Source organism: Diadema antillarum, unplaced genomic scaffold, assembly GCF_040938485.1.
Source record: "Diadema antillarum isolate AM-2024a unplaced genomic scaffold, OU_Dant_1.0 seq00000927_RagTag, whole genome shotgun sequence".
Classification (NCBI taxonomy): domain Eukaryota; kingdom Metazoa; phylum Echinodermata; class Echinoidea; order Diadematoida; family Diadematidae; genus Diadema; species Diadema antillarum.
In genome coordinates, this window is record NW_027271778.1 from 1,080,710 (window position 1) to 1,106,866 (window position 26,157).

At 38.9% G+C, this 26,157-nt stretch overlaps 2 protein-coding genes and 3 non-coding genes across 5 annotated transcripts; 4 read left to right on the top strand and 1 right to left on the bottom strand.

Moving 5' to 3' along the window:
- Positions 1–5,019: 5,019 nt before the first annotated feature.
- LOC139741389 (sperm axonemal maintenance protein CFAP97D1-like) lies at positions 5,020–8,990 on the bottom strand. The gene is made up of 5 exons (XM_071651971.1): positions 8,888–8,990; positions 8,096–8,285; positions 7,392–7,515; positions 6,566–6,711; positions 5,020–5,176 (listed from the first exon to the last, which is right to left on the bottom strand). Exons 1-5 carry the CDS (start codon positions 8,988–8,990, stop codon positions 5,020–5,022), a joined length of 720 nt encoding a protein of 239 aa, XP_071508072.1.
- A 614-nt stretch (positions 8,991–9,604) lies between these two features.
- LOC139741390 (cation channel sperm-associated protein 4-like) lies at positions 9,605–25,284 on the top strand. The gene is made up of 17 exons (XM_071651973.1): positions 9,605–9,718; positions 11,536–11,600; positions 12,040–12,079; positions 15,630–15,740; positions 16,099–16,203; positions 16,917–17,079; positions 17,702–17,774; positions 18,390–18,448; positions 18,940–19,050; positions 19,556–19,620; positions 20,206–20,310; positions 20,584–20,671; positions 21,178–21,263; positions 22,198–22,305; positions 23,675–23,788; positions 24,618–24,977; positions 25,135–25,284. The coding sequence occupies exons 1-17, from the start codon at positions 9,605–9,607 to the stop codon at positions 25,282–25,284; spliced, it is 1,917 nt and encodes a 638-aa protein (XP_071508074.1).
- On the top strand, positions 13,443–13,516 carry Trnan-guu (transfer RNA asparagine (anticodon GUU)). The gene has a single exon. It is a non-coding gene; the product is annotated as a tRNA-Asn (tRNA).
- On the top strand, positions 14,174–14,247 carry Trnan-guu (transfer RNA asparagine (anticodon GUU)). Its single transcript has one exon. It is a non-coding gene; the product is annotated as a tRNA-Asn (tRNA).
- Positions 14,897–14,970, top strand: Trnan-guu (transfer RNA asparagine (anticodon GUU)). The gene has a single exon. It is a non-coding gene; the product is annotated as a tRNA-Asn (tRNA).
- Positions 25,285–26,157: the final 873 nt, after the last annotated feature.

Sequence of the window (26,157 nt, forward strand, 5' to 3'; positions counted from 1 at the left end):
GTTACTTTTGGGTGAGGATGAGGTACATTGTATTTATATCTTCAAACACCTTTCAGTACAATGTATATGTAGGCATATTGATAGTAGTTATTTTCTCTCAGTGATTGATGGGCTAATATTTCAGTCATTTGGTAAGCTATTTATTGTAGTTTTACAGCTGACCATGACAACATCAAACAGTGATACAGTAGTTATATTTATATAAACGTGTCTGTTGTATATAAGTGATGGAGAAGTCTGATTTGAACACACATTACCAATCATGTGCTTGAGCTTGCAAGTCATGGGTGTACATTGTATATCATCCAGACTGTAATGTGCTCACCTGGAAAATATAGATTTAATTGCCAATTCTAGCTCCAAGTATCACATTTCATTAGTACTGTACCTATTATTGTGTGTATATTTAGTGTTTTGTAAATAATTCATAGACATGCTTCAGTTTTGTGGAAGTAAACATGTCCTTCACTGTACATGTACTTCGTCCATGGCCATATTGACAAAACTCAGACAAGGTCAATGTACAATGTACTTGAAAGCTGTTATATTTCATGGTACATTGTAGTATAAGTTGCTCTTGCTTTCTTAAAGGCGCATAGTCCCGTTGGGTAAGAGGGCACTGTTGATGATACTGCCGATCACCGTTAGCATTGATACGAAGATTGCCGAAGTTGAGCTGTCATCAAGAGTAAAGGGCATAGGTGTTGCTAGGTAACGTTGCCTTCGTTGTCTTCTCTGCGCATCACGCAGTCTGTAGTAATGGCAGGGTGCATGCATATGTGCATCTTAGTATGACGTCACAAGAAGTTTGCTAAAGCTGTCATCCCCCTCAGCCGAATCATGAGCCGAACTGTGATTGAACCACTGACTACAGTGAATCGGACTTCTTCGCACTCGGGGAAATGGGTCAAAGCGTAAGCGCTAAAGAGGAGTTGATAGCATAGGTCTCTATAGGAAACTTGCGCCGTGCGCCCTCGTACACATTCAACTAAACCACCGGGACCATGTGCCTTTAAAGAGTATGATCATACAGTATACCTGAATGTCACAGATCGTTCGCTGGTGTTCTACTAAAGTCATTTCTAATGTGATATGACTATAAACTGTGATAAAGTACCATGTCATAGTTGTTCAAGACTTCTGTCTAAAAACAAAATATTAATACGGAAAAAAACTGCACATGAATAGTAGAGGCCTCATTCAGCGTGCGCACATAATTGTGGAGTTTTGACTTGTGAAGATGGGGATCATGCATTCCATTGGCTGACTGAATTACTAAGCTCTCCTTACTTCTTAGATTGAAAGCACTTTATTTATCGACTCATTGTGTGTGCAAAGTTGCACGCTTCCCTGCCCCTGCCCTGCTGTGTGAGCTTCCATTTACCATCAAAATTTAAAAAAAAAAATAAAAGAATCAGCTGTGATTGATGTTTAAAGATTTCTCTCCATCTGATACTTAACCCTAAAAGGGCTGTAGTAAGAATGGTTTTAATGAAATTGGGGAAAATCAAGTTCAGATCAGTGAAAATTTCAGATCAGGGGAAGATGAGTGAAGATTTTTGCACTATGAAATGAATTACCAGAGAGTTTTGACTGTGTTGTTTAATTACTCAATAGGAAATTTTGTTGGCATGTTCCATTGAAAGCCTTGATAACGACTCGCTGTGTAGAAGTTATCCTCCATTTTAGTTACCACCTTATGCTTCCAAAGATGAAATCTATTTATTACCTCCTCCAATAGGGGGAGGTTATGTTTTCGTTACTGTTGGTTTGTTTGTTTGTTTGTTTGTCCCTGTGCAAAATAACTCAAAAAGTAGTGAACGGCTTTGGATGAAACGTGCAGGAAATGTTGAGAATGACACAAGTAACAAACGATTAACTTTTGGTAGTGATCCAAGAATTTTGGGGGAATTTATGAAGGATTTTTTATGTTTTGACAGGTAAGGTCAATGAATTTGTGAGTTCAAGCTGCGCATATTTGAGGTTTTCAAACGGGCACTAAAGTGCGTGCTCTAGTTTCTGCTAGGGCGAGGCGCGTCGCGCAGCATAGGGTTTATGACAACAAAAGCTTCTATATTGGGAAATCGGGCGATTTTCAGGATGTATACCTATGGGTGTGGAAATCACTGATCTCTATGGAAGAGCCCAAAGAGGTTTTCCTCAGTGATGGAGAGGAGAAAAATCTCTTTGGGAAGGGCAAGATCATCGGTGGAAAGTAGGTGCTTGGCGGAGGTCTGCGTTCTCAGAGTGCTTTTCTAGTTGTAATTTTTGAAATGCATTTTGAACTGGTTTTTATGTATCGCACCATTCTAAAGCACTCTGTCTACAGCAGAGTCATTGAGTATTTGCAGAAAAAAAAAGGTGCGTTATAAGTTATCTATTCTGTATGAAACTAAGGTACAGCCTCTGAATAGTTATCCTTTATTTTGGCTGAATTCTCCTTGAACAGGGTTTCTCTGATGTCACAAGCAATGTAAAATGCTAGGAAAGTAAAGGCCATACTGTGGAAAATACATATACATGTATATTAAAGTTTGTTTTTTTTTTTGGGGGGGGGGGGGGTGAGATGAGGCAGCCATTGGTGAAAAAAAAAAATTGAGGGGACTCAAAATCTGTTAATGATACATTGTATGTTTATTTTTTTTTTTATGTGTACAGTGTATGACACGTTCAAAAGCTTACAGAGGCCAACCTGGCATACCAAGTAGAGTTTTATTGCTGTGTCACAATAATGCTTTGAATTATTAGTGGCTGTGGGATGTTTTCCATATGCTTTCATAGACATGTTAAACTGCAATCAAATCCTATTTCATTTTCACATGTGAAGGAATATCACCAGCAATAGTGAAAAGCTTAATGGAGGCTCTGGCAGATAGGCTATACTCTACAGCTGTAAGTGATGATATAATGGGGAGATAGGGTCATGATATGTTGGGGCATAGTAGTCCACTGTGCAATGTACTATATTTTGTGTTTTCTACAGGTTGACGGCAGTCACCTGCAATGAAGTGTATTAATAGGAATTGTGGAGTACAGTACTAGTAATACAAGCACAATGTAGGCTACATGTAAGTCCTTTCCTAGAACCTTGTGTGAATGGATTATCCCTTCACTGTTGTCCAGTCGTCATTTTCGTCATTTGTTTTTTAACTTTGTGTCAATGTTTTGGTTTCTCAAGAAAATGTCAATCTCTGTAAATATCTTTACATATTTTTTGTTTTTTATTGTGTCTTACATTAAATACATGCTTCATAACTACTACAATAATTTTTGTGGAACATTCGGTTGTTGTTTAGAAAGATTGCATTGTTATGTAAATGAGGAAGAGATGTTTGAAGTAACACCAATGTGTATGTAGTTCTTGAAAGGACCGTTGTTTGGAGAAAGAAGACCCGAGAGAGAGAGAGAGAGAGAGAGGGAGGAGAGGGAAGAAGGGACATGACATAGGGAGTGAGTAAGGGAGGCAAACATGTGTAACAGTGGTAAAAGTAATTATTGATGTTGATGTTAAATTCAAAGATCTGGCAGGATGTGGTCAACAACCACAACTCCTATAACGCAAGTACAATACACCATGGAGGTACACTACACTTTTGTACTTGTATATCATATCTCTGCAGTCTACACAGACTGCAAGCTGCACGACTCTCCACCTCATGGCGTTTAGCCAATCACAGCTGCTATTAGGAATACACTTATCTTCCTGCATAGTGTGTGTGTTTATGTCAAGTAGTATGAATGTAAGTACAATAATGTGTGTTGCAGCATTATTTGGATGTTGACCTTCTGCCTGCCTAGACACCCTAGTAATGAAGTTTTGTATGTGATTGTATATGGCAGGCTTACCTGTTTGTTTGTTTGTTTGTATGTTTGTTTGTTTGTTTTGTTTGTTTTGTTTGGTTTTTTTTCATAGATTCTTTATTCATCATTCTATAATGATTTAAGTTAATGTAGTTTTAATTGAGAGACCGGTATTCATTTTAAGTTATTACATGTATTTAATACTTTTTTTTAGGTATTTGGTCAAACATATATCTGGACGCAGATGCAACCACGCAGGGTCACTGGTCTGAAGCAGTGAAAGATATGTGTATGGTGAAAGGAAGAAACACGAAAACCACGATTTTGGTAGCTTGCGATGATACATGTATTAGGCAAATTAATAGTTTTCATTTATTAGAACAAAAGTGTTTCCTGGTGATATATAAATGTGGCGTTTTGTCAATAAAACCTCAGGTAAACTTTTTCATAGCCATGGATCCAGTGGGCATGGGGGGGGGGGGGGGTGCAAAGTGTTAAAAAAAACCCAAACTAGGAATACAACACATGAATTGCCTACTTTAGATCATATACTCAGCACTTCTCGACGTCCATAAATAGATATTATTAGTAGGTGTAAATTTGTTATTTGTGACGAGGAGAAAACTTTCTAGCTAGAGCTATTTCCCGTTATCACTCCGAACAATATCCCTTTGCCTTGATCACGACGTGTATGCACTACAGCCGTGTCGCGGTCTACCAAAATACACGCGTAACAATTATGTGACGCGAAATTGTACCTCGATACATTAATTCCATTCAATCCACGCAACAAAAATTGTTTTGTTTGATGGCAAATGCGGCAGTATGTTATACGTTCGCAAATTATTAGTGTCCCGTACCACATAATTACTGCAGGGGCATGACAAATGAGTTTACTGGTTCAATGCAAGTTTGTTGACTTTATTGGCGTTTTTTATTCCAGCACGCGAAATCTCAGTGCATACTGCCGTAGCAAATCATGCTTTTTGACTGCTATGCGTGTTGTAGAAGGAAAGTTAAGCGCAGTTTTGTTTGTATCGAGTGAACTACTCCGTTGAGTTACGTCATAATTAGGACGGTACAGTTCGTCACGTGAAAGGAAGCATAGCCGGCATACAAAGACTTATAAGTGTGCTTAGTGAGGCCAAACATGGACTGCTAAATTCATGGAGATAGTGCTTTTATTGTTCATGATTTGCTTGTACGTCTTTGTACGTCCTAGCTGACTCCGCATCCATTAGGTTTATTCTTGGAGTTGTCCGATCTACGCCGTGATCTAGCGGGACCTCCCCGGGACTTCTTTCTCACTGACCGCTCCTGGTTTCTCGGCTTCTCGGCTCGATTGGCGCTCTCCATTCTGGCTAACGAAACTCGCCTGTGAATTAGGACAAAAAATAAGTAAATAGAGAGAAAAGCAACACGTAAATAGAATGCTTAAGAAAGTACGTAAACTTGGAAATTGAAATGGCACATATACAACGGTTTTTATCATATCACAAATTAAACACCGCAAGATTTCTTATGCATTCATGGGGGCCTTCACGTATAGGCCAATATTAAAAAAAAAAAGAATACATTGTACAGAACTTAATAGAGATTGTTGCCTATACTTTGATTTTTTAAATGAACTATCATGGGAGCCAACGCAGAACATCAATTAACTTATCTCTTTATGTGATTTTAAATATTTTTCTTTTCTAGGAGTGAACAAAACATTACCAGTGTATGAGAAGATTCCGCAAGCATGCCAAGCATGCTATGATTATGCCACTGATATGGTAGACAAATTGCCCAACATCGACGTAAATAAGCACTGAATTGATCAGTGTTTTAGTAGTAGCCGTGATAAAAGATGTCATGGGCGTACGTACTCGAGCAGGATTCGAACCTACAAGTACCTCCTGATCTCCGGACCAGACGTCATCTCCATAACCACCGAGCTTCCGCCCGACAGCATGCACCAGTTCTAAACCTTATAGCATGCAGTGGGTACTGTGTAATTATTCAAATTCATGAAATTCTTCCGTCGAAAGGTTTTTATACAACCGATTGATAAATTGCCCTACATGGACGTAAATAAGCACTGATTTGATCAGTGTTTTAGTTGTGATATTTATATGTAATGATTATTTTAAAGTCATTGACAGTTGCAGGGGCGGATCCAGGAATTCCGTAAAGAGGGGGCGCCTTTACAAAATTAAAGGGGGCGCCCCCATTTTTCTGTTTATTTCTTTTATTGTGACAAAAAAATAAAGTGGGGGAGGGGGGGGGGGCCCGATGTGCTCCCCCCTGGATCCGCCACTGAGTTGTTAAAAAGAATAACATACAAAACAAGCTATGACTACCAAGTTGTTGTGGTTATGGTTTGGCGACATTTTTTTCGACTATGAAAAATCCTCTAGTCCTTTTTATCCGCTTGTATTGCATAACATAACAGAACTGGTAGGTCTTGAGCGGATCTGGTAATGAGGGTAATTTCTCTTTCCACAGAGGTGATATTTCCTTTAATAGTCACATTCTATACACAGTGTTGTAAGCATCGAGTACGCGACACCAAAGTCGTGGTGTGAATAGCCACACTTGCAGGCGCCGCACCTGTCGCGTTTATAGTTGATTCACCGGCGTTAAATACTTTCTCTATATAATTCCCACTAAGTTTTCGCTTATCGTTTGCATTTTGTGCACTTTCCTTTTAAATTACCAGTCAAGTGACAAATATCAAAGACCTTCAGACAACACAATTATACCTCACAATTCTACTCACGCGCTGTTTTCCGGTGCCTCGTGATCTGCGCCTTCCTTGCGACTGTGTGTGCTACGCCTCAACGTGTGTTTTTTGTTCCACTGGTCGTACGCACTCTCGTACCACTGTGGGTATTTTGCGATGTTTTTCATGTACATCTTGTTAAGCTAAATATGAACAAAACACAATAATATAAATGCGTTGTCAACAGTCTACATCAATGAGCGAACATGAAACAAAATGTGAAAGTAAAGTTGACACATTCTTTTTAAATACACCATGTTTATCTGTAAAATGGATTACATAGTATCAGCTTTAATCGGTGATCAATGTTGCCCACGGAAAATGTTAAATATACGTCGAAAAATTGAAAAAAACAAGTGCGATGTTGATATTGAGCTGTCTTATCTATATTCAAGCTTGTCTTTATATCAAATTAGCAGGATTTTAAAAAAGAAAACTGTAATCAAACAAAAACTGATCAAGTGTAACATTACATTCTGATTATCCTTCCCGTTTCCATAACGTTTTTGCTTGGGGATGTTTGTTGTGAGGTTTTGAGAAAACAAGAAAACTTTCTATTGTTTATAGGAAAATATAGTTTTATGTTGCTCTTTAATAAAGAACAATAATGATGATAATGTGAATGAAAAGAAAGAAAGAAAGAAACGGATGTCAAACTTGTCCAAAGGATACCCACACTGGGATTCTTTCAAACACTAAATAAACGCCACTGTATAGGCGTTGTATTTTTTCCATGTTAGTGATAATTCATAAAGCGGGGATGAGATGATTTCCGATAGCAACGAAGAGGGAAAATAAGACAGGGTTTACATGATAATAGCACCTTCCATTCATCCTCCCACTGGTGACGGCTGTACGTAGCCTGCTTGGACAGGATTCTTCTCATGATAGCCTGGTTTTCGTGTGTCACGCGAAGCAGCTCGCGCTGACGAGCCATGCGGTTCAGACTGAAAAGGAAACAAACAACATTTCAAGTATACATTGATGACGATACATTATGATACAGCTATACCTATACCTCTTAATCGCAAGAAATAAACGTTAGAGAATAATGTTATAGTAATAATAGCTGAGCAAACTCAATGACCAACTTTTACAGTAACGCAGGGCTGACGATGCACCGAAGATGCAACGAATCGTCAACCAGATCCCGGTAGTAACATTAATCCGTGAAAACACCCGGCAATATATTCCAGATAGCTTTTCGCACGGACTCTTGTCTATCAAAAGAGATCCTTCTTCCCAGATGCTATCATGTTAGATGGAACACCCTGCATGCATGCCAGAAGAAATATAGTCACCACCACTTCTGCAAACCTCAAGCAGGAGATGCAGAGCATCCTGCTTCGTTAACAGAGGAGCATTGCTTTTAGCCAAACATACAATTTTATTGTGTAATTTTAATGTTTTGGGGTTTTTTTTAAAAGTCACTGGACACGCACCCCAACTAGCTAAGTACGACTATACACGAGGTGGTGGAAAAGAAGGAAAGTTTGAGTACAGCTATAGTGTAGTCTGGACATATACCTCTTGCTGTCATAGTAGTTCTTGTTGTCCACGCTGCCAGTGGTCAGCATAATGTGACACATCTTCTCGAGGAGGATGCGGTTGTCTCTCTCGATGATGGTCAGCCGCTCCTCCTCCATCTGCATCTTCTTCAGCTTGAGGTGGAGATGCATGTAGGTCTTCGGGGGCTTGTCGTCAATTACGGGTTTGGCTGCACCCAGAAATGAACGTAAATCATTACCATCAAGTAGGAAAGTATAGTTCTGTACTAACGTAACCAGAGGTGGGCCTCACTTTGGTGAATAGCATGGGTTCAACATCAGAAATGAATAAGTAGCCACCGCAGACTCTTGCCACCTAGATGAACAGATGTAGACATCTAGATCTATTATGTATACAAGTGTTATTACGGTATATGAAGCGAACTATAACTCATCTTTGTATCCGTAGATCCAAGGAGTTGGAGTAGTTACAACAGGTTTCATTTCGCTTAAACACATCTGGGGGGCCCCCATCTGGGCCCCGTTTTATCAAAAGATATAATCGATTATAAATTTCCTTAACACACAGGCTGCCATAGACTTATGATAAAAATCAACTATATAATCAATCATTACATTTATAAAACAGGGCCCAGGATTTTGACAGGACGCGCAAAAATGAAATGAAATGAAATGAAATTGCCAAAAGACAAAAAGTAGAGTTTTATGCTCTCAAAGATTTGGCGTGTGGCTTTCTCGATTAAATGTGCACATTGAAAATAAGTGATTTAACTGTACTTAAAATTATTTTACCAAAACGTTTTAAACTGACCGTTCTGCACTTTCATCCGATGCCTGTCGAACCGTCTCTCATCCCATCTTTTCTTCAGCAGCTTGTTGTTTGCCGGCGTGATTGGTTGGTATGCTCTGTGCATGGTTATTGTGTTTCGCTGAGACTAGAAGGAAATAAATTTTCAAATTCTCTCGATCCTTCTTTCCCTCTGCTTATAGAGAAGCTTACTTCCCAGATAGGCTGAGATACCGAACAACATCGACACACATGCGGCCTACCCCCTTGTCGATCGCGGCTGGTGTGAGAGATGCTAGGGTCTGGTGCGCGCATATTGTTGTGGCTTTTGTGCGCAAGTCTGCGCCGTGTCAAGCGCGCATAGAAGTACTCGCGTCGGTCATCCAATCACGTATCTCAATCTCGCGCACATGCGCAGTGTCCATTGTTCCTAATCTAATTAATTCCAAAACGACTGATACCAATTTCTATACTGTGTATATCTCTACATACAGGGCATTCATTGTCAAATCTACAATACAAAGCTTCATCAACTACATTGATCGTAATTTGCTCGTATAACTTTCATTCACCCTTGGAGGTGGAGTATCCTGGCAACTCTTGACAACATTTTCCTGCACATCATCTCTCTGAGTCTCCTCGTCTTTCTCCCTCTGTTCGTTACCTTGGTGATCATTATCTGTCTCCCACTCTTCCTCTTCATCCTCCTCCCGAGAGCCCGCTCGACCACGACACATCACCATGAGTGAGGAGGGCGGGGAGGAGCCCGCCGGTAATACCGTGCTCTCAAGGCCCATGGGATGGGTGCGGAGAACCTCCAAACAAGTGGAGAATGCGGGAGCGGCATTCAAGAAGGTATTTAAATTGGAAGTGAGATTTGGATGTAGGGCTGTGATGGATTTTGGCGGCAAACATGATGATGAAGCTTAGTTGGCAGTTTAGCAAATGATTTAGAAAGATCAGGCTAGTCTAGATTCTACGTCACAACGGAGATAGAAGCTGTCTACTTGACATAGAAAAAAGGGGTTAGTTTTTAGTACTGTACGTTTGTTGTAGATCTATAGTGCCCGCATTATAAACTGCATACCCAATCCAAAGGACATATAGTCAGGTATCCTATTACCGAACGGTATCCTATTACCGAACGCGTGCTTTGTCAATGGAGCGCGTACAACAACTCGAATACGCATTCATTGCACTACGCGCTGTTATCTCACAGGGGAAGCCAGTGCCGAAAATTGCTAAACTGCAGCAGAAAACAAAACAAAACGTAATTTACCTCAAATTTACGTAATAATTGCTAAAATTTCGATGTTCGTTGTCCTGCGTTAATAAACATTGACCGAAAATACAATGTACAATTTTCTCCATACAGAGGGCGCACGTTCGGTAATACAATACGATTTGCGTCGGTAAAAAGAGACAACTTTTGTGGAAGGGTTATTTGAAATACGGATTTTTTCTAGAAGTTGGCTTATTTTTCAAGTATTTTCGTTACAGCTAAAGTCATCAGCATTTCACTTATCTATAAGGATATTTCTGGCTGAATTATTGCATAATGTTGCCCGTTTGGAGCAATAAAACAAAAATCGTTCGGTAATAGGATACACCTCCATACTATTTTCATGTATGGTAGGTGTTCAACCCACCGACCGGGTCCATAACGACCGACCGCGCATTATAATGGCATTGCGCGTACAGAAAGAAAATGTACGCATGGACTACGCGCAACGGTGTTCGATTCTTCACTGGGCTACGCTACCGAGTAAAATGTGGCGAAAACAACTAAGTATTCCCTCTAAATTACCGAAATTTAGCAAAATCGAATAAGGTTTATCGTGTAACTACATATAACTAGGCCGGCAGTGGCCTACCTTTGCTGACTCGTTGTTAGATGTAGAGTATCCTTCCGTAATAAATTTGACGATTTTGACCGCAAAATTGTCACCGCCGCTTGTACGATCGTGCACACACGTTACACGTACGTACACATACACATGACATAAACATTTTGTCGCCCGCGCGCTACGACCGTACTGGATGCAGAAACGAGAAATGAATGTGAAAAAACAAACCGACTCACCTAACGTTAATTTATTTCAATTACGATGAAAAGTTTCCTAATGTAAATCAAGTCAAATTCATCAAACAGTCCTTCAAAAGTAATATCGAAGGATTCTAAATATATTCAAATATTATTGGGGAAAAAATGACGGCTAGAAAAAAAACAGCGGCCTGTCGAAAAAACGCATTTAAGTGCCCTTTATACGTATTGTCAGGGTGGCCGGTTGAAATGAGCAGGGCAACTGAGTGCGGAAAAAAATGACACCCCACGCGTTCGAAGCCGCCATCTAAGAGCGCGTACCTCAGATCGCATTTTCAGTGCGCGCTTGTGAATCCGGAGTATTTTCTCCACACGTGAGTAAAATTTCAGGCAAATTGTGAGATTTTTCACGTTTCTATTGATAGAAAAACGTTAGGTGTCCGGTATTATGAACACCCAACCATATATATTTGTATTTATTTATTTGTTTATTTATTCATTCATTCATTTATCATTATTTATTTATTTATTTATCTATTTATTCATTCATTCATTTATTTATTTTTTCAGATAGGGTTATTGTATATCTCGTCAACCTAACCCGTCTTGCTATTTTTTATTTCTACAGCTCGGGTTGAAGGTCAAGCTGGCAAATACACTGGGATCACAAAAGAAAAAGAAGAAAGAGGAAGAGTGAGTTGAATATTAAAATAGCATATGTATCAATCACGATGCCTTTTTTTTTTATACTGGGTTACTGAATACGGGAAGGAGCCATCAATATATATACCTGTTTGTCACTTTTTATTTCATGCAATGCAACATCTCTATGGGCCCTGTAGGGTTCTGAGATAATTTTGATTATCATGACATTTTCACGCGGTTGTATAGATCTAGTCACTCATGTGATAACTGTCCATTCGTAAAGTTTAGTCTATTTTCAGTTTTGATGTTTCCCCTTTTAGTGAAATGACAAACGAAGATGAATAATGGACAAAACGTCTGCAGCAACGGATACAGAATATTAGCTAACAATAAAGTTATCTATTTCACCGACCTGTTGCTCTGTGTTTCTAATGAATTTTTATCTATAAAGTTATGGAACATCGAGTTTCTTTGCTTGATTTTTCAGAGATGAAACTCCCCGGCTATTCACCTTTGACCTTAGTGCGGTGAGTAAAGATAGTCATGACAGTCTTAAACGTACATGTAATCTGTTTTAGATATCGCGTTCGTTTAATCAGTGATAACTAGAGCCTACATAGTAAATAAGCGGACTGAAATCAAGACGAAGACATAAAGGAGTGTCTACAGTAGCTACTGTTACAGACATGTGATATTGTTCCTTCTGGAGTGGTTCGTGGATCTGCAGCTAACGCCTGTTGTATGTCCCCGTTCAAGTGTTACTATTACAAAATGATAAGAATGTGTAATAAGAGTTGTGTGTATGTAACCTATTTTGTTGGGATATGTGTCAAATGCAGTGACATGATGAACCAACTATATAAAGGGTAGTATATCATTAGGTTGTATAGTCACTACATTAGATCAAGTGTAGTGATGTACTCTACAACCGCTTCAACTATGATTTGTAATGGTGCTATGCTACGACTGTATGGGAACATTATGTAATGAAATGGAGATAGGATTACCAGTCATCATCATACTCTCCTCTATCACACAAAATGCTTGAGGCAAACCTTGGAAATAACGAATCATTACGGTAGAATTTTATCTTTTCATATTTTCATCCCGTAACTACTAGTAATCAGAAGACGAAATATTGGTACATTCTGACAGTTAGCTAAAGACAACACGCATGGTATTTTTATCCTTGAGTTTCTTGTATTTCTAAACCAAAGTTGTTGTTTTTTTGTTGTTGTTTTTGTTTTTTTGTTTTTTTTTTGTTTGTTTGTGTGTGTGTTTTTTTTTTTTTTTTTTTTTTTTTTTTTTGGGGGGGGGGGGGGGTTGTGTGTGTGCAGAATATCAAACCGAAGTAATGACGTGTATTTTACTAACCGGGTAGAGTTCTGAATGTTTCATTTCGTCTTTGAGAATTACTGTGGGCCACTTATCCGATAACTGTTTGCCGCTGTTCAATCTTCTTTAATTGTTATGAAAAGTATTTTGGAGAGAACTTCAAGCAGTATATCATCAGCTTGCCTTATTGATTCCTATGTCGAAATCCAAAAAATCCAATTTAGCCCAATCCAGTCAGCTGCCAATTAAGCCCAACCCAGTGAGCTGCCAATTGATTCTAAATGCATGGTCAAGTCAATTAGACTGAAATAATGCTTATGAAATCCAAGAACTAAGCAAATATCATAGTTGTTATAATGAAACACGACGATGATGCGTACCACAATTTGGGCTTTAAAAAAACATTCAGCTGTATGCTTTTGGTTTGGCATTCCGTTTCTGAACAAGTATTTATAAACGTGTCACTTTAATGATCCATGATTTGATTATGAGCCCAGTTATTAGACGGGTTGATCGAATAGAATTTATTGCAAATCACTGCAAGAACTGCCCGTGGTCTCTGTGGCGCAATCGGTTAGCGCGTTCGGCTGTTAACCGAAAGGTTGGTGGTTCAAGCCCACCAAGGGACGGTAGAATTTTATCTTTTCATTTTCGTTTAAAGTAATTAATCAGAAGGCGAAATGTAGGTACATAACGATTGTAAGCTGAAGACAGGACAATTTTTCTTTTTTTCAATTCTTCAATTTCATGAATTTCGAAGCCAAAGGATTTGTACAGAACCAAATTAATGACCGGTTAGCGTTCTGAATGTTCCATTTCTTCTTTAAGAATTACCTTGTCTCATTTCTCCGATAACAATATCAGCTGTTGTTGAAGCTTCATTGATTGTTATTTAAAGTATTTCGGAGAGAACTTCAAGCAGTAGATCATGCGGTGTAAAAATCAACTTGTTTTACTGATTCTTATGTCGAAATCCAAAGTCCAATCCAGTCCAATCCAATGATATTATAATTATCATGCATGGTCAAAGTCAATTAGACTGAAATAATGATTATGTAAACCAAGACCTTTGAAGCAAAGTTTTTACTATGAAATAATAACTGATGCGTACCCCAATACAACCTTTAACAACATTCAGCTGTTTGCTTTTGGTTTGGCATTCCACTTCTAAACAAGTTTAAACATGTCACTTTAATGATCCACGATTTGATTACTAATGTGAGCGCCCGGTTATGATGGGTCGATCGAATAGAATTTAATGCAAATCACTGCAAGGCTTGCCCGTGGTCTCTGTGGCGCAATCGGTTAGCGCGTTCGGCTGTTAACCGAAAGGTTGGTGGTTCAAGCCCACCCAGGGACGGTAGAATTTTATCTTTTCATTTTTGTTTAAAGTAATTAATCAGAAGGCGAAATGTAGGCCTGCATTTCGATTGTAAGCTGAAGACAGGACAATCTTTTTTATCCTTCAATTTCATGAACTTCGAAGCCAAAGGATTTGTACAGAACCAAATTAATGACCGGTTAGGGTTCTGAATGTTCCATATCTTCTTTAAGAATTACTTTGTCTCATTTCTCCGATAACAAATAACTGCTGTTGGAGCTTCATTGATTGTCATGGAAAGTATTTCGGAGAGAACTTCAAGCAGGAGATCATGCGGTGTAAAAATCAACTTGTTTTACTGATTCCTATGTCGAAATCCAAAGTCCAATCCAGTCCAATCCAATGATATTATAACTATCATGCATGGTCAAAGTCAATTAGACTGAAATAATGACTATGTAAACCAAGACCTTTGAAGCAAAGTTGTTATGATGAAATATGAAGATGATGCGTACCCCAATACGACCTTTAAATACATTCAGCTGTTTGCTTTTGGTTTGGTATTCCACTTCTAAACAAGTTTAAACATGTCACTTTAATGATCCACGATTTGATTACTAATGTGAGCCCGGTTATGATGGGTCGATCGAATAGAATTTAATGCAAATCACTGCAAGGCTTGCCCGTGGTCTCTGTGGCGCAATCGGTTAGCGCGTTCGGCTGTTAACCGAAAGGTTGGTGGTTCAAGCCCACCCAGGGACGAATTTTTCTTGGCAATGCTATATTTTTCTCCAGAAATCGGTCTGTTTTGTTTTATTGTAATTACAAAGTTGAACTGATCTGAGTTTATTTCCATTTTGTTCATATTTTCCAGTTACAAAATACACTATCAAGGAAGCAAAATATATGCCAAAGGTACAATTGAATGATATTCAAGAGTTTCAGCATGATAGTGTAAAAAATTTTGTAAATCTGGAGTGTAAATTATGCTCAATATTTGCACAATTATTACAATATCTGACAAAACAAGAGACAAAAGCAAAAGTTACATAAAGCATAATGCAACACATTAAAAATGAATCACAGAGACAAATAAAATATCATAACAAAAATGGGGGAACTGAAAGAGAAAAGGAAATATTTATCTCGAAATGATGGCTAGTGAAGACTAGGGGCGGGACTCTCCGTGAGCACATTATGCGGAATGGAGAAACACGAAACCAATATGAATACTAATGAGACAATGGGATACATGTGATGATTATCATAATTATGCAAAGAGGAGGAAGAGAAAACTCCACTGCATGGACTCACAAATCTTCTTACAAATTACAAATTACAAATTACAAAAGCAACAAATTGCTTTCACTTATCATAGTCGCTCATATCATAATGTGTGCTCATTTGGATTGTATATATAGGTTCAGCGGGGTGCTTCTCTCTGCGACCTTTTTGAAAACGACGAGGTTGAAGAAGATTTCAATGAGATTGTCGATGTCGACGACGAGCGCGTTGAGGAGGTCGTTTCACAGGTAAGGGCCGTGCACTGCTCGCAAAGGATCCAGCGATGTACATAGAAATAAGTATGCAAGAACTTCTGCTCTATCATCAGCCATAAGTTATAAATTGAAATATGAAAGAAGATGTTCTGACGTAGACGCATTTGATTATGTTTTGTAGGCCTATATGAAATGAAAAAATTGTTAAAAATAAGGATGGCGTATATAGTTACAAACTTACATGCTAGTATCCATATTGCTCGTGTATAGATTGGTATCTAACTTGCCTACCTAGTTTCGATCAAAGTGAGTAGTGATCATTACCGACATGCTGCAGAGAGATCAGTGATCAGCATCCGGACTTCTTCTTCATCTTCTTGATCTCATCTAGGAGCTCGTTGGCCGGATGGTGGACAGCGTCTGGTTCCGAGGTATGATCATGGGCGTGATCGTGGTCAACGCCATCCTCATCGGCCTGCAGACCAAGAAGGAATGGGTGAGCATGCATGCGTGGTATATTTAGAGAAGGCATTTTGGAGAACCAGAAGGAGAAAGACATTGATTAATGCCAATGATAGTGATGACTGATTGAAGTTACGGGATAATCGGTGTTGAGAGGAAAAAACGCAATGATATTGACAAAGACTAGGGTTTATTGTTATCAGATAAGAATATATACCTACAGTGACGGACTGGCAATTCTTGGTTAGATGGTGTTAGAAATAAAAGTACGAAAACTGCATAACTTCATTTTAATGATGCGATGTTTTGCGGTGTCATAACGGGTATGCAAATGTGTAGTTCGGTATACGTATATATCTGTGCGTTTAGAGTTTTTGCTAATGGATCATCGACAGCCAAACCTCTCCCATGCCCCCCCCCCCCCCCCCAACTCCCCGCCCAGATCCACAGCCGGTGACAAGGTATTCAAAAGTTAGTTGAATTACTATTGTCTTGATTATTTAACAAATATAAGCATGTTCAATCAGTATTCACAGTGAGTCACTACGACTTAACTTTTCAAAGCAATTCTTTTCTAGACTTGTGGTATATAATTTCAATTCTCAACCGAATCTCCACATTGTTTAATCTAACCATTGACAGTCGCTTTGTCTTTGCACGCCACTCATTGATGAGAGATTTTGTGAAGTTTAAGTGGTTTGTATAAGCAAAGGGTTAAATATTTAATTGCTTCTGATACAATCACAGTCGCAGCAGTACGCCTGGCTCTTCTTTATCTTCGACTACACCGTCCTCAGCATCTTCGTCTGCGAGCTCTTCCTCAAGTGGTACAACGGATTCGTCATCTACTGGAGAATCGGCTGGAACATTCTCGACTTTTTCATCATCCTCACTCTCCTGCTTGGCCCAGGTCCGCACCCTCCTCCTTCCCGCTCACCTAACCCTTTCCTCCGTCGTTTTCACTCTATATACCGTTGACTGCTCCCTCCATGTTGAGGTTTTTGTGTGTCCCATTTTCTATGCCCCTTCGCCATTTTTTTTTTCTTCTGAGTTCTAACATCTTTCCTAATCACTATAAAAAACAAAACAAAACACACATTTAATCCGGTTTCTGTCATGAAATCATCTTCCATTTATCTACTCCATAAAATAAAAACAAATGAAAATAAAAAGCTCATTTTTTTTTAAGCGGAGGTACGTGACAATTTTGTTACAACGTAGAATTTTACTGGTGGATAATCATACCTAACGTCATTAACTGTAGTAGAAGAAACGATTTTTTTACAAAGAGTAATTATGGAATGCCATTTTTCAATTGCCATCTTCAACTTGTAACCCCTCCCCCTTCAAATTGTTGTCCTACGTTGAAGATCCCATCAGTTATAGGGTCAAAAATGAGAGCCTACCATCGATTTCGATGAAACCGCGAAGATGATTCTACATCAAGCGATCATAAGTTCTCTCGTTGATCCATTTCCAGTCCATTCGATCACAAGTCATTCATGATCGATTTCTTCCACTCTTTCCTCCAGCTCTGACGTTCCTGGGAAGCAGTCGTATTTTGAGAATCCTCCGGGTTCTCAGGGCTTTCAGAGGGTTGCGCAGGTTCGTTGGCACTCATTTTGACAAAAATCTCAGATACTGATATCGATTTTTATCCCTTTGCGGCATGGCATTGACAGATAAATCGCCGCGTTCTTATATACGCTGCTCAACTCAAACGATAAATTTGGCAAAATGTGATGCGTTTGTGTTCGTCGTTGTTAATATCCTTGCACCCAAAGTGATGACTGTAAAACTAATGTCTGACTAGGATGCTGAACGGGACATCATTTTTTTTTTTCTGTCAGCCCACGCTCTCTCGTGTCTATGACAACTTGTTGGCAAGCTGAGATTAAAGTGGTTACATCTCAGCATGATAAACTCTTCCAAATAACCTCGCTAGATATTTTGCAGTCTTATTCTACGAAAGTTTACTTGCCAGCATTTAGAGCGTTAAAAAAGCCAGCAAATTGCTGCCACGCACAGCATCTGTCTTTATGGAGGGGGCTTGTTGTTGTTGTTTTTTTTTTGCATGATACCTTTAGCAATTCATTGTTGCACGACCACAGTTGATTTCAGTGACTTTAAAAGTCAGTCGTGTTATCGATGATTTTCTCCCTAAATATTTTGTTAATAAAGTAATAAACATTTTCTTTCTTTCTTCTTCTTTTTTTGCAGTGTAAGCGCCCTGACTGGCTTGTCCGTTGTCGTCCAGACGATTTTCCAATCTATACCCGGTGAGAGAGAAAATGATACCACTCGCATAATATCTGATGTACTAGTAATTCATTTCGATTATCCCAAAATGCGTATAAAAGTATAATAAACATGCAGAAAAATCAATGTTCTTGCATTTGCATCCTTCGTAAATTCGCTCTGCCCTCTGTAGATGTAAATAAAAAACAGGTGTATGCACATTCCATATAAACATGCATACTCACATCACTCATACAAGCATTGCAGAGATGCAGGCCTCATGAGTAGTCATGGTTATACATAACAGCGCAGTATGTACGCACACTTCTATGATTGACCTGACAATGTGAATGACGCAACATCCCCACAAACAAGAGCGTCGATTGATAACACTTAGCTTTTCAACAACACCAAACAATCCTCGAAGAAATGCCAGTATGTACATGATGTAACATATGTATCATTGAAGACATATTCTGGTAAGGTTTTTTTTTTTTTTTTACTAATTTCCTTCTTTTTTTTCCCGCAACAGACATGACGAACATCGCTCTCCTGCTCGTAATCCTAATGCTCGTCCTCAGCGTTGTCGGCGTCTTTCTCTTCGGCGAGGACTTCCCCCTGTACTTCGGCAATCTCCGATCCGGTAATAGCTATAGAGATAATTGTGCTAAGTGTATTCATACTTCACCCGACGATCCAATTATGATTAGGTTTCTAGGACAAATCTTAAAAGAGATGCCTTAAATTATGTCTTCGCATTTCCTCACACAAGACGATTTTTGTCGCTGTCTTCATTCTCAGAGGACATTGGCAATTTTGTCATTTTTTTCCAAAGGATCAGTGGCAGAAGGTCTAAATTCTCTCTTTTTTATAAATGAAAACGATGCATAATTTAAATGAAATAAAAAAAAATCCTTGTTCTGACTTCGCCGTATAGCTGATCACAAATTGTTCCGTTCTGGTCAAAGTGACTGAGTTCTTATTTCATTTGCATGACGTTTACAAAGTAAGTCACAGTAAACGATGTCTCATGGAGTATTGTAGTCGTAACATGCAAATCGACTATTATAGTTGCTGAACAAATAGATATTATTCACTCCTTTGGATATTCACTTAATGTCACTTTACTTTTTTTGTTGTTGTTCCAGCCATGTTCTCGCTGTTCATCTGTGTGACGCAAGATGGTTGGATGGGAGTGTTTGATAAATTCAAAGTAAGCAAAAAATAATGTAGAAGTTAAAAGGATGAAGTAGTCGTTTTCCTAAGCTTGAATGCTTTATGTATACCATACATTCGGGATTTGATTGACTATTTGATCAGATACCTGTTAGCCTTTTTACGTGTTTTGTATGAATTATTCTTTAAAGGCATTGGTGAATGCCAATGAGTAAGTTGGCATTGTTCTGCCTACGTAAAAATGTTCTTTGGTCCGTAGTCAAAGATGGGTCTAGGGCAATTACCCCCTGGACAATTACCCCAGACCCTTTCCCTTACCTTAACCCTAATCCTGAACCTAATCCCAAACCTAGCCCAAACTTTAACACTAAACCTAGTAATCCTAACCCTAACCCTAACCTTTACTCTAACCTTTTCACTAACCAGTATTTAGCCGGGGGTTTGTCCTCGGGGGGTAATTGAACTGATACGGTCAAAGATGTCTAAGTTACAAACTTTGAAATCTTCAAGAAATCGAGTGACTATGCGTCCATTATCATTTCCACATACATGCTTGTCAATCTACCTTCCACATCATTTTTGTGTTTCTTGCTTATCATGATTTAATATACCCGCACGCCAGAATTCGCCCCACTACCTGATCGCTGGTATCTACTTCATCATCGCTATTGTCATCGGCGCCTTCGTCTTCGCAAACCTGGTCGTGGCTGTTGTCGTCACCAATCTGGTAAGGACTCATCCTCATCATCAGCTCATTATTATGTGATGATAAATGTACGCGCTCCCTGTTTTTGTAAAAATTTGCGAATCTATTTAGTTCTCTGAATTTGCGTCAATTAATTTTCTGAGATTTCTTAGGACTAGAAACGTATTGGAGACTTTAGACTGGAAAATTGTAGTAAGAAGAAGACTGCGCAATACAACAGCTTAGAGCGACTTGAATAACATAATAATCATAATGTGCCTGACTTTTGACTGCTTCATCTACGATGACTCACAGGACAAAGCCATTAAGGAGGTGAAGCATGAGAACAAGATGAGAGAAGACATTCTTAGCACCAAGGCCCCTAGCAACGACGACGAGATTGGTAAGACCAGAGGAGATCGACGGTTCTCAGGAAATTTGAAACAATTTCTTGTGGGTTTCTAATGCTCTCAAGCAATGACAAAGAAACCTGAAGAACAACTATTTAGATGTCAATATATAACTTTTTTAGAAAAACAATGGCAGCTACAAACAATTGTCGCCATAACTGAATATGCGAAGTTTATATGATATAGAATCATAGTTATTAGTGAATACACTTGATCTTTTGGAATGTGTAATAAGTGAATACAGAAGGTGTGTTAAGAATTTAAAAGAAAAGAAGCAACGTTTTTCTATCATAATATTTAAGACAAAGTTAAAGATTGAACATCTTATAAAAAAGGGAAGCATTTATCTTGTTTTAGATTATAGTCTTTTCACTGTGTTAGATCAAGTTGTATATCTGATAGACTGACCAGGCCATCAAAAGCCAATATGCCTAGATTTGATCGTAATGTTGAAATTTTGTCGTATTAAATACCCTATGTACTGCCTCGTTTCGTGAAGACCACAATAAGGAGTTACCCATCAAGTCCATTGATGACGTCACAATGAAGACGGACATGTCAACTCAAAAACCACTCTACTTTGGGGTAAGTGACGCGATCCGTCTGCAGCTAGTGAAAGTCGCACAGTATACGGTGAAAAACGGATTGGCAGAGCAACAGCTTTGATGAAGTAAATTGCCATGATTAAATGACATAAACTGAACTAAAAGAAAAAATAAATACATTGAAATTGAGGATGACGAGCAAAAAAAAAAATCATCCTGTTGCTTTGTAGTTGATGTACAGACCTGTAATGTTAAATAGGTTAGTTTAATTTGGAATTTATTAGTTTGACTTTGACTTTAGTTTGAGTACGAGCGATCATGAAATTGTTGGTGGGCTGTCATTTATTGCAGACTGGAAAACAAACATGAAAGTGATATTTGGAAATGTCAAAATAACTTACATGATATATGACTACTCATTACTGGCTCGATTCACTTAAAACGCTAATACAACCGGTATTGAGATAAAATCAGTGATATACAGGGAATTACGAGGCATGATTATACTTATGCTTTCTGGAGACGATTTTCACCAGTATTTTTACATTAGAGATTGAGTGACAATAGTAATTATTTTAAAACATGAACCAGATGTGGCAATTTGGAATAACAGTAGCGACGCACATCTATAACCCTGTTTTTATATTTATCTTTATACCAGACAACGCGATATCCATGTATATATGCCTATATATATACATACATTTGTATATGTGCGTGTGTGTGTGTGTGTGTGTGTGTGTGTGTGTGTATGCGTTTATATATTATGCGTTTATATTTTTTTTTAATGTATGAATTGTGTAAGTACTCAATAACGAACACATTGGCTAGTTTTTACATTGCAGGGTATACAATTAAACATTGCCAGAAAAAAAAAAATGTTGGATATTCTTAAAACTAACTCGTTAAACTTTCTGCATAAAGTTAAATAAGGATATCGTGTCTTTTGTTCTTGCCGGTGGTTGTGGTGACAGGACTTCGAAAACCTGACAACTGAAAAGTTCCAGAATTACATCGTAATTGTGGCGGCGCTGGAGGAGAATTTAGCGGAATACAGGACGATCAAAGAAGATTTGGACAAGGTGTGATCTTAACTGGGACAAGAATAAACTCATTGATTCCTTTAACGGCGCATATCTTATTTTATAATACGATAGTAATATATCACCGAATGGGAGAGAGGGAGGGAAAAAAACTGACTTCAGCACTGGAACAGTTAAAATTCAATCTGACATTGATGGTATTGTAAAACCGTGCAATGGTTCACTTCTTGAAGCAGACAACGCATGAAAAAGATAATGGATCACAGCACAACAAGCAACATTTACAATGATCTACAGAGAGCTACAAGTACTATACTGCATAATGTCGCCAGAACAGCGTGGATATAAACTCTTTAGTATCGATTCAGTACCCAGTTCTTGGTCGACTGATGCAATTCATCGTCATGATCATTATCAAAGTTAAAGGGATGGTACAGTATTGGTGGAGATGAGAATTGGGCTTTTACCTTTTTGCGAAATACCAAGAAAACACTTCTGATATAGTACAGAGCATACCATTTTAAGATGAATTCAAAGTTTATTTGATGAAAATCGGGTTTGGAATAACCGAAACATCCATAAACAAAGTAAATCAAAGCGATCGTAATAAAGTGTGGGTCCCACACTTTATTAGAATCGCTCTTTTTTGGATATCTCAGCCATTTCAAAACCAATTTTCATCAAACAAACGTTGAATTTCTCATAGAATTACATGCTCTTTCATATTTCATAAGAGGTTTCTCATTATCTCACCCAAAAATGTTAGAAACCTAAAATTTGGTCTCAATCAAAATTGTACGATCCTTTAAGTTAAAGGGCCATTCCAGACGATCTTCATAATTTCACGTCATGTAGTACATAAATCAACAGCTCCATGTATAGATTTGTAGAATTTATTGTGGTTCTTGAGCAGAGAAACAATACTTTAAAAAAAAACCTTAGACAAACTACACTGAACAGGGATGATGACATAGAGGCTCACATATTTCAGAGCAGTGTAATTCCGTTACAATACCGCTTGCTTGCAAGTTCACCTGTGTATAATCTATGCATGCCTTCTTCTTTTGTTCTGCTTCCTTGAGCCCCAACTCATGCATTCTTATGGTGACCCTGCCATGTCATCATTCTTTTTCATTGCAAAATTGTTATAAATTTCGAAAATATTCTTATTCTTCATCCCAATTATCACAAATTCTGAAACTCTGTCCTCAGTATAACTTAATTTATAGTTGTTCAAATGTAAAATCTTAAAATCATCCGGAGGTCTCCTTTAACTTAATTGCACAAGATGACTTAATGTATTTTGGGACCCCTATTCACTTCGTATAAGTATAAGTGTTGGCCTTCCAAACATGACTGTGACACGCCGACGAGCCGAATTTGTCCACCTATCTGTCCATGCTCTCAGATCTTTCAGCTCATCTGGGAATTGAATGAAGACTACGGAGAGGTCGAAGAAATGCCTTCCCAGGAACTGGCCAGCAAGATCCCCGATACCTCCCTTGTCCTCAAGAACTTTGCAGTATGTATTATTTGTTTGTTTGTTTGTTTGTTTGTTTTGCTTCATTTCTGCACCCCTTCCTCCTCTACGTTTTTTTATTTCTTCTGTTCGGATTATCGTCACCTCCGTCCTGCAGGGGGGGGGGGGGCATTTCATCAAGGCGCTTCTGAAGCTCCTTGGTTGGACAAATTTGCTCTCAAGGATTTCAGTAGCTTTTAACCGTTTGTCAGACCAAAAGCTTCATGAAATGCCTCCCCCCCCCCCCATCTTCTCTTAGGCTCTTCTTTATTTGCGTTTGTTCTTCTGTGTCTCAAATGGAAGTATACAGATCTGCGACACATAGACCGACAGAATAATCCTTGTAATACCAAAGCGTTCACGACCCTGTACAATAATGGGTTGAGGAGTGCCAAAGGTATCCGCAAGTGTCAAGCTTGGCTGCAAGTGTCAAGCTTGGCTACAAGCTTGGCTTTTTAGTGGAACACTCTTTTTCGTCATTATGATTATTTTTTGTTGTTACATGACAAAGTGCGCATTGTTTCTTTTTTGTTGTTGTTGTAATATCATTCGTGCATATACTTTACATTGTGTTCGATGAACTGTCCTTATCAGGTGACTGAAAGTCAAATCGACAACTTGTACCGCTTTGAATCATGTTTTTTTTTTTCTTTGATGGAAATGAATGAACTATTGAATTGAAGTGTCTGCTTTGTCGGTTTGTCTGAATTTATGGAGTTATGATATTTGAAAAGTCATGATCGCTGGTAGACCATCTACAAGTTGCTATTTAATATTGCCGTATACTATTATTGAATTTATTCTTTCTTTCTTTTTTTGGTGATCTTGTTAGCAAAAAGGCGACATTCTCTCGAACCTGCTTCGACTGGAGCAGCACAACCTGGTGTCGACTCGGCGGGGAAGCATGGGCGGTCTCATTAAGGACGCGGCCAAGTTGCTGCCGACTCAGACTGCCCTGCCTTCGGGTCGACGTCGTTCCCGAGACGTGAAGTCGGTGTTTGCTAACACTAGAGGCAGTAAGGCGGACCTGGCAGAACAGTCCAGGCAACCAGGCGAATCGACTTCCCAGAGAACCAGGCGGAACAGCGAGCCGGCGAGACAACGATTGTCGAGTCCCACGGCCGCTGGTCGTCTCCAAAGGCATTCGATCTCGTCGAGGGGATCGGCCCCGTCCCTAAAGCAAGAAAATACGGTATGGTCTTTGTGCCAGTAAGCATAATATTAACAGTTAGTTCCGGCAAGGTGGCGATGTTGTGAAATATATGAAAACAACTAAGGGGTAAAGCAACTATTTGTTTCTTCATTTTCAAAAATAATAAAAATATTCCTTTTTCTCTCCTTCTCTGCAGGGACGGGATCGGGTGATCTCGCCAACTCCTCCTGCCACTCTGAAGCCAGAGGAAACCGGGACCGTGCCCACCATAGCCATCTCACCACCACCTCCTGAAACTCCTACAGAGCATGCAGACGAGGACAAGGGGGAGGAGGAGGGCCAGTAGCAGGGGTGCATCGTGGAGGGAGAATAAGGGAAAGCTTCAAAAAGAAGGAACAAGGATGAAAGCTGAGAAAAATACAGAGAGATGAAAGGATGGAAGAATGAGAAAGGAAGGGAGGGAGGGATGGCACAGAGAGAGAGAGAGAGAGTTTTACCACCATGCGATTAAGGTGAAAGGAAGATCTTGCAGGATTAGATATGAAAAGGGAATTGAATCTCTTAGTTTCTGTCAATATGTGTGGAACATATCACACGCCATCACAAGAACGGAGAATGGAAATGCATAATATCCACACTAATCCCCAGGTATGACAGTCCTGATTGAAAGTACACCATTTTCATGTAAACAAACAAATAAACAAACAAACGAACAAACAAACAAAAATACTTTGTCCACGATGAATGACAATTCCGTTGCACTCAAGAGATACATTGTTAAACATTGTTTCGTTATGCAGCAGTATATGATTATTATATTGAGCGTTTCAAGTCGAGACACACTCATCCCAACATCTTTTGTTTGGGCTTGCCCCTTGTCATACACTCCCAAGACACTCATCAATTATCTAACAACACCACACACAGACGCACAAAACATTCAATTCAATGTCACACAAGTCACGATGAAAGCACCACTTGCGTTCTGACTACGACGTGTTAATTAAATCAAATTTGCCATGTTATCACATACTTTTTGGTGTATACAAAATTATGAAAATACAAGTAATAAAGTATCATACTGATTCAGTGATATAATATGTTACAACCTTGCACGTCAGCACCATAACTGTAAGCTACATTTTTCACCCACCCACGAAAAAGAGATTTAGGGGTATTTTTGACCATTTTTTAAAATTGCATAATTTGAAAGAGTGCA

Bases quoted from the DNA above. Each gene is read 5' to 3' on its own strand.
- LOC139741390 (XM_071651973.1), top strand. From the start codon at position 9,605: ATGAGTGAGGAGGGCGGGGAGGAGCCCGCCGGTAATACCGTGCTCTCA. The intron at 9,719-11,535 runs GTATTTAAATTG...TTATTTCTACAG, and splicing joins CGGGAGCGGCATTCAAGAAG to CTCGGGTTGAAGGTCAAGCT. The intron at 18,449-18,939 runs GTGAGAGAGAAA...TTCCCGCAACAG, and splicing joins GATTTTCCAATCTATACCCG to ACATGACGAACATCGCTCTC.
- LOC139741389 (XM_071651971.1), bottom strand. From the start codon at position 8,990: ATGCACAGAGCATACCAACCAATCACGCCGGCAAACAACAAGCTGCTG. The intron at 8,286-8,887 runs GTCAGTTTAAAA...TTCTGGGTGCAG, and splicing joins TCGGATGAAAGTGCAGAACG to CCAAACCCGTAATTGACGAC. The intron at 5,177-6,565 runs GTGAGTAGAATT...CCTAATTCACAG, and splicing joins GAGGCACCGGAAAACAGCGC to GCGAGTTTCGTTAGCCAGAA.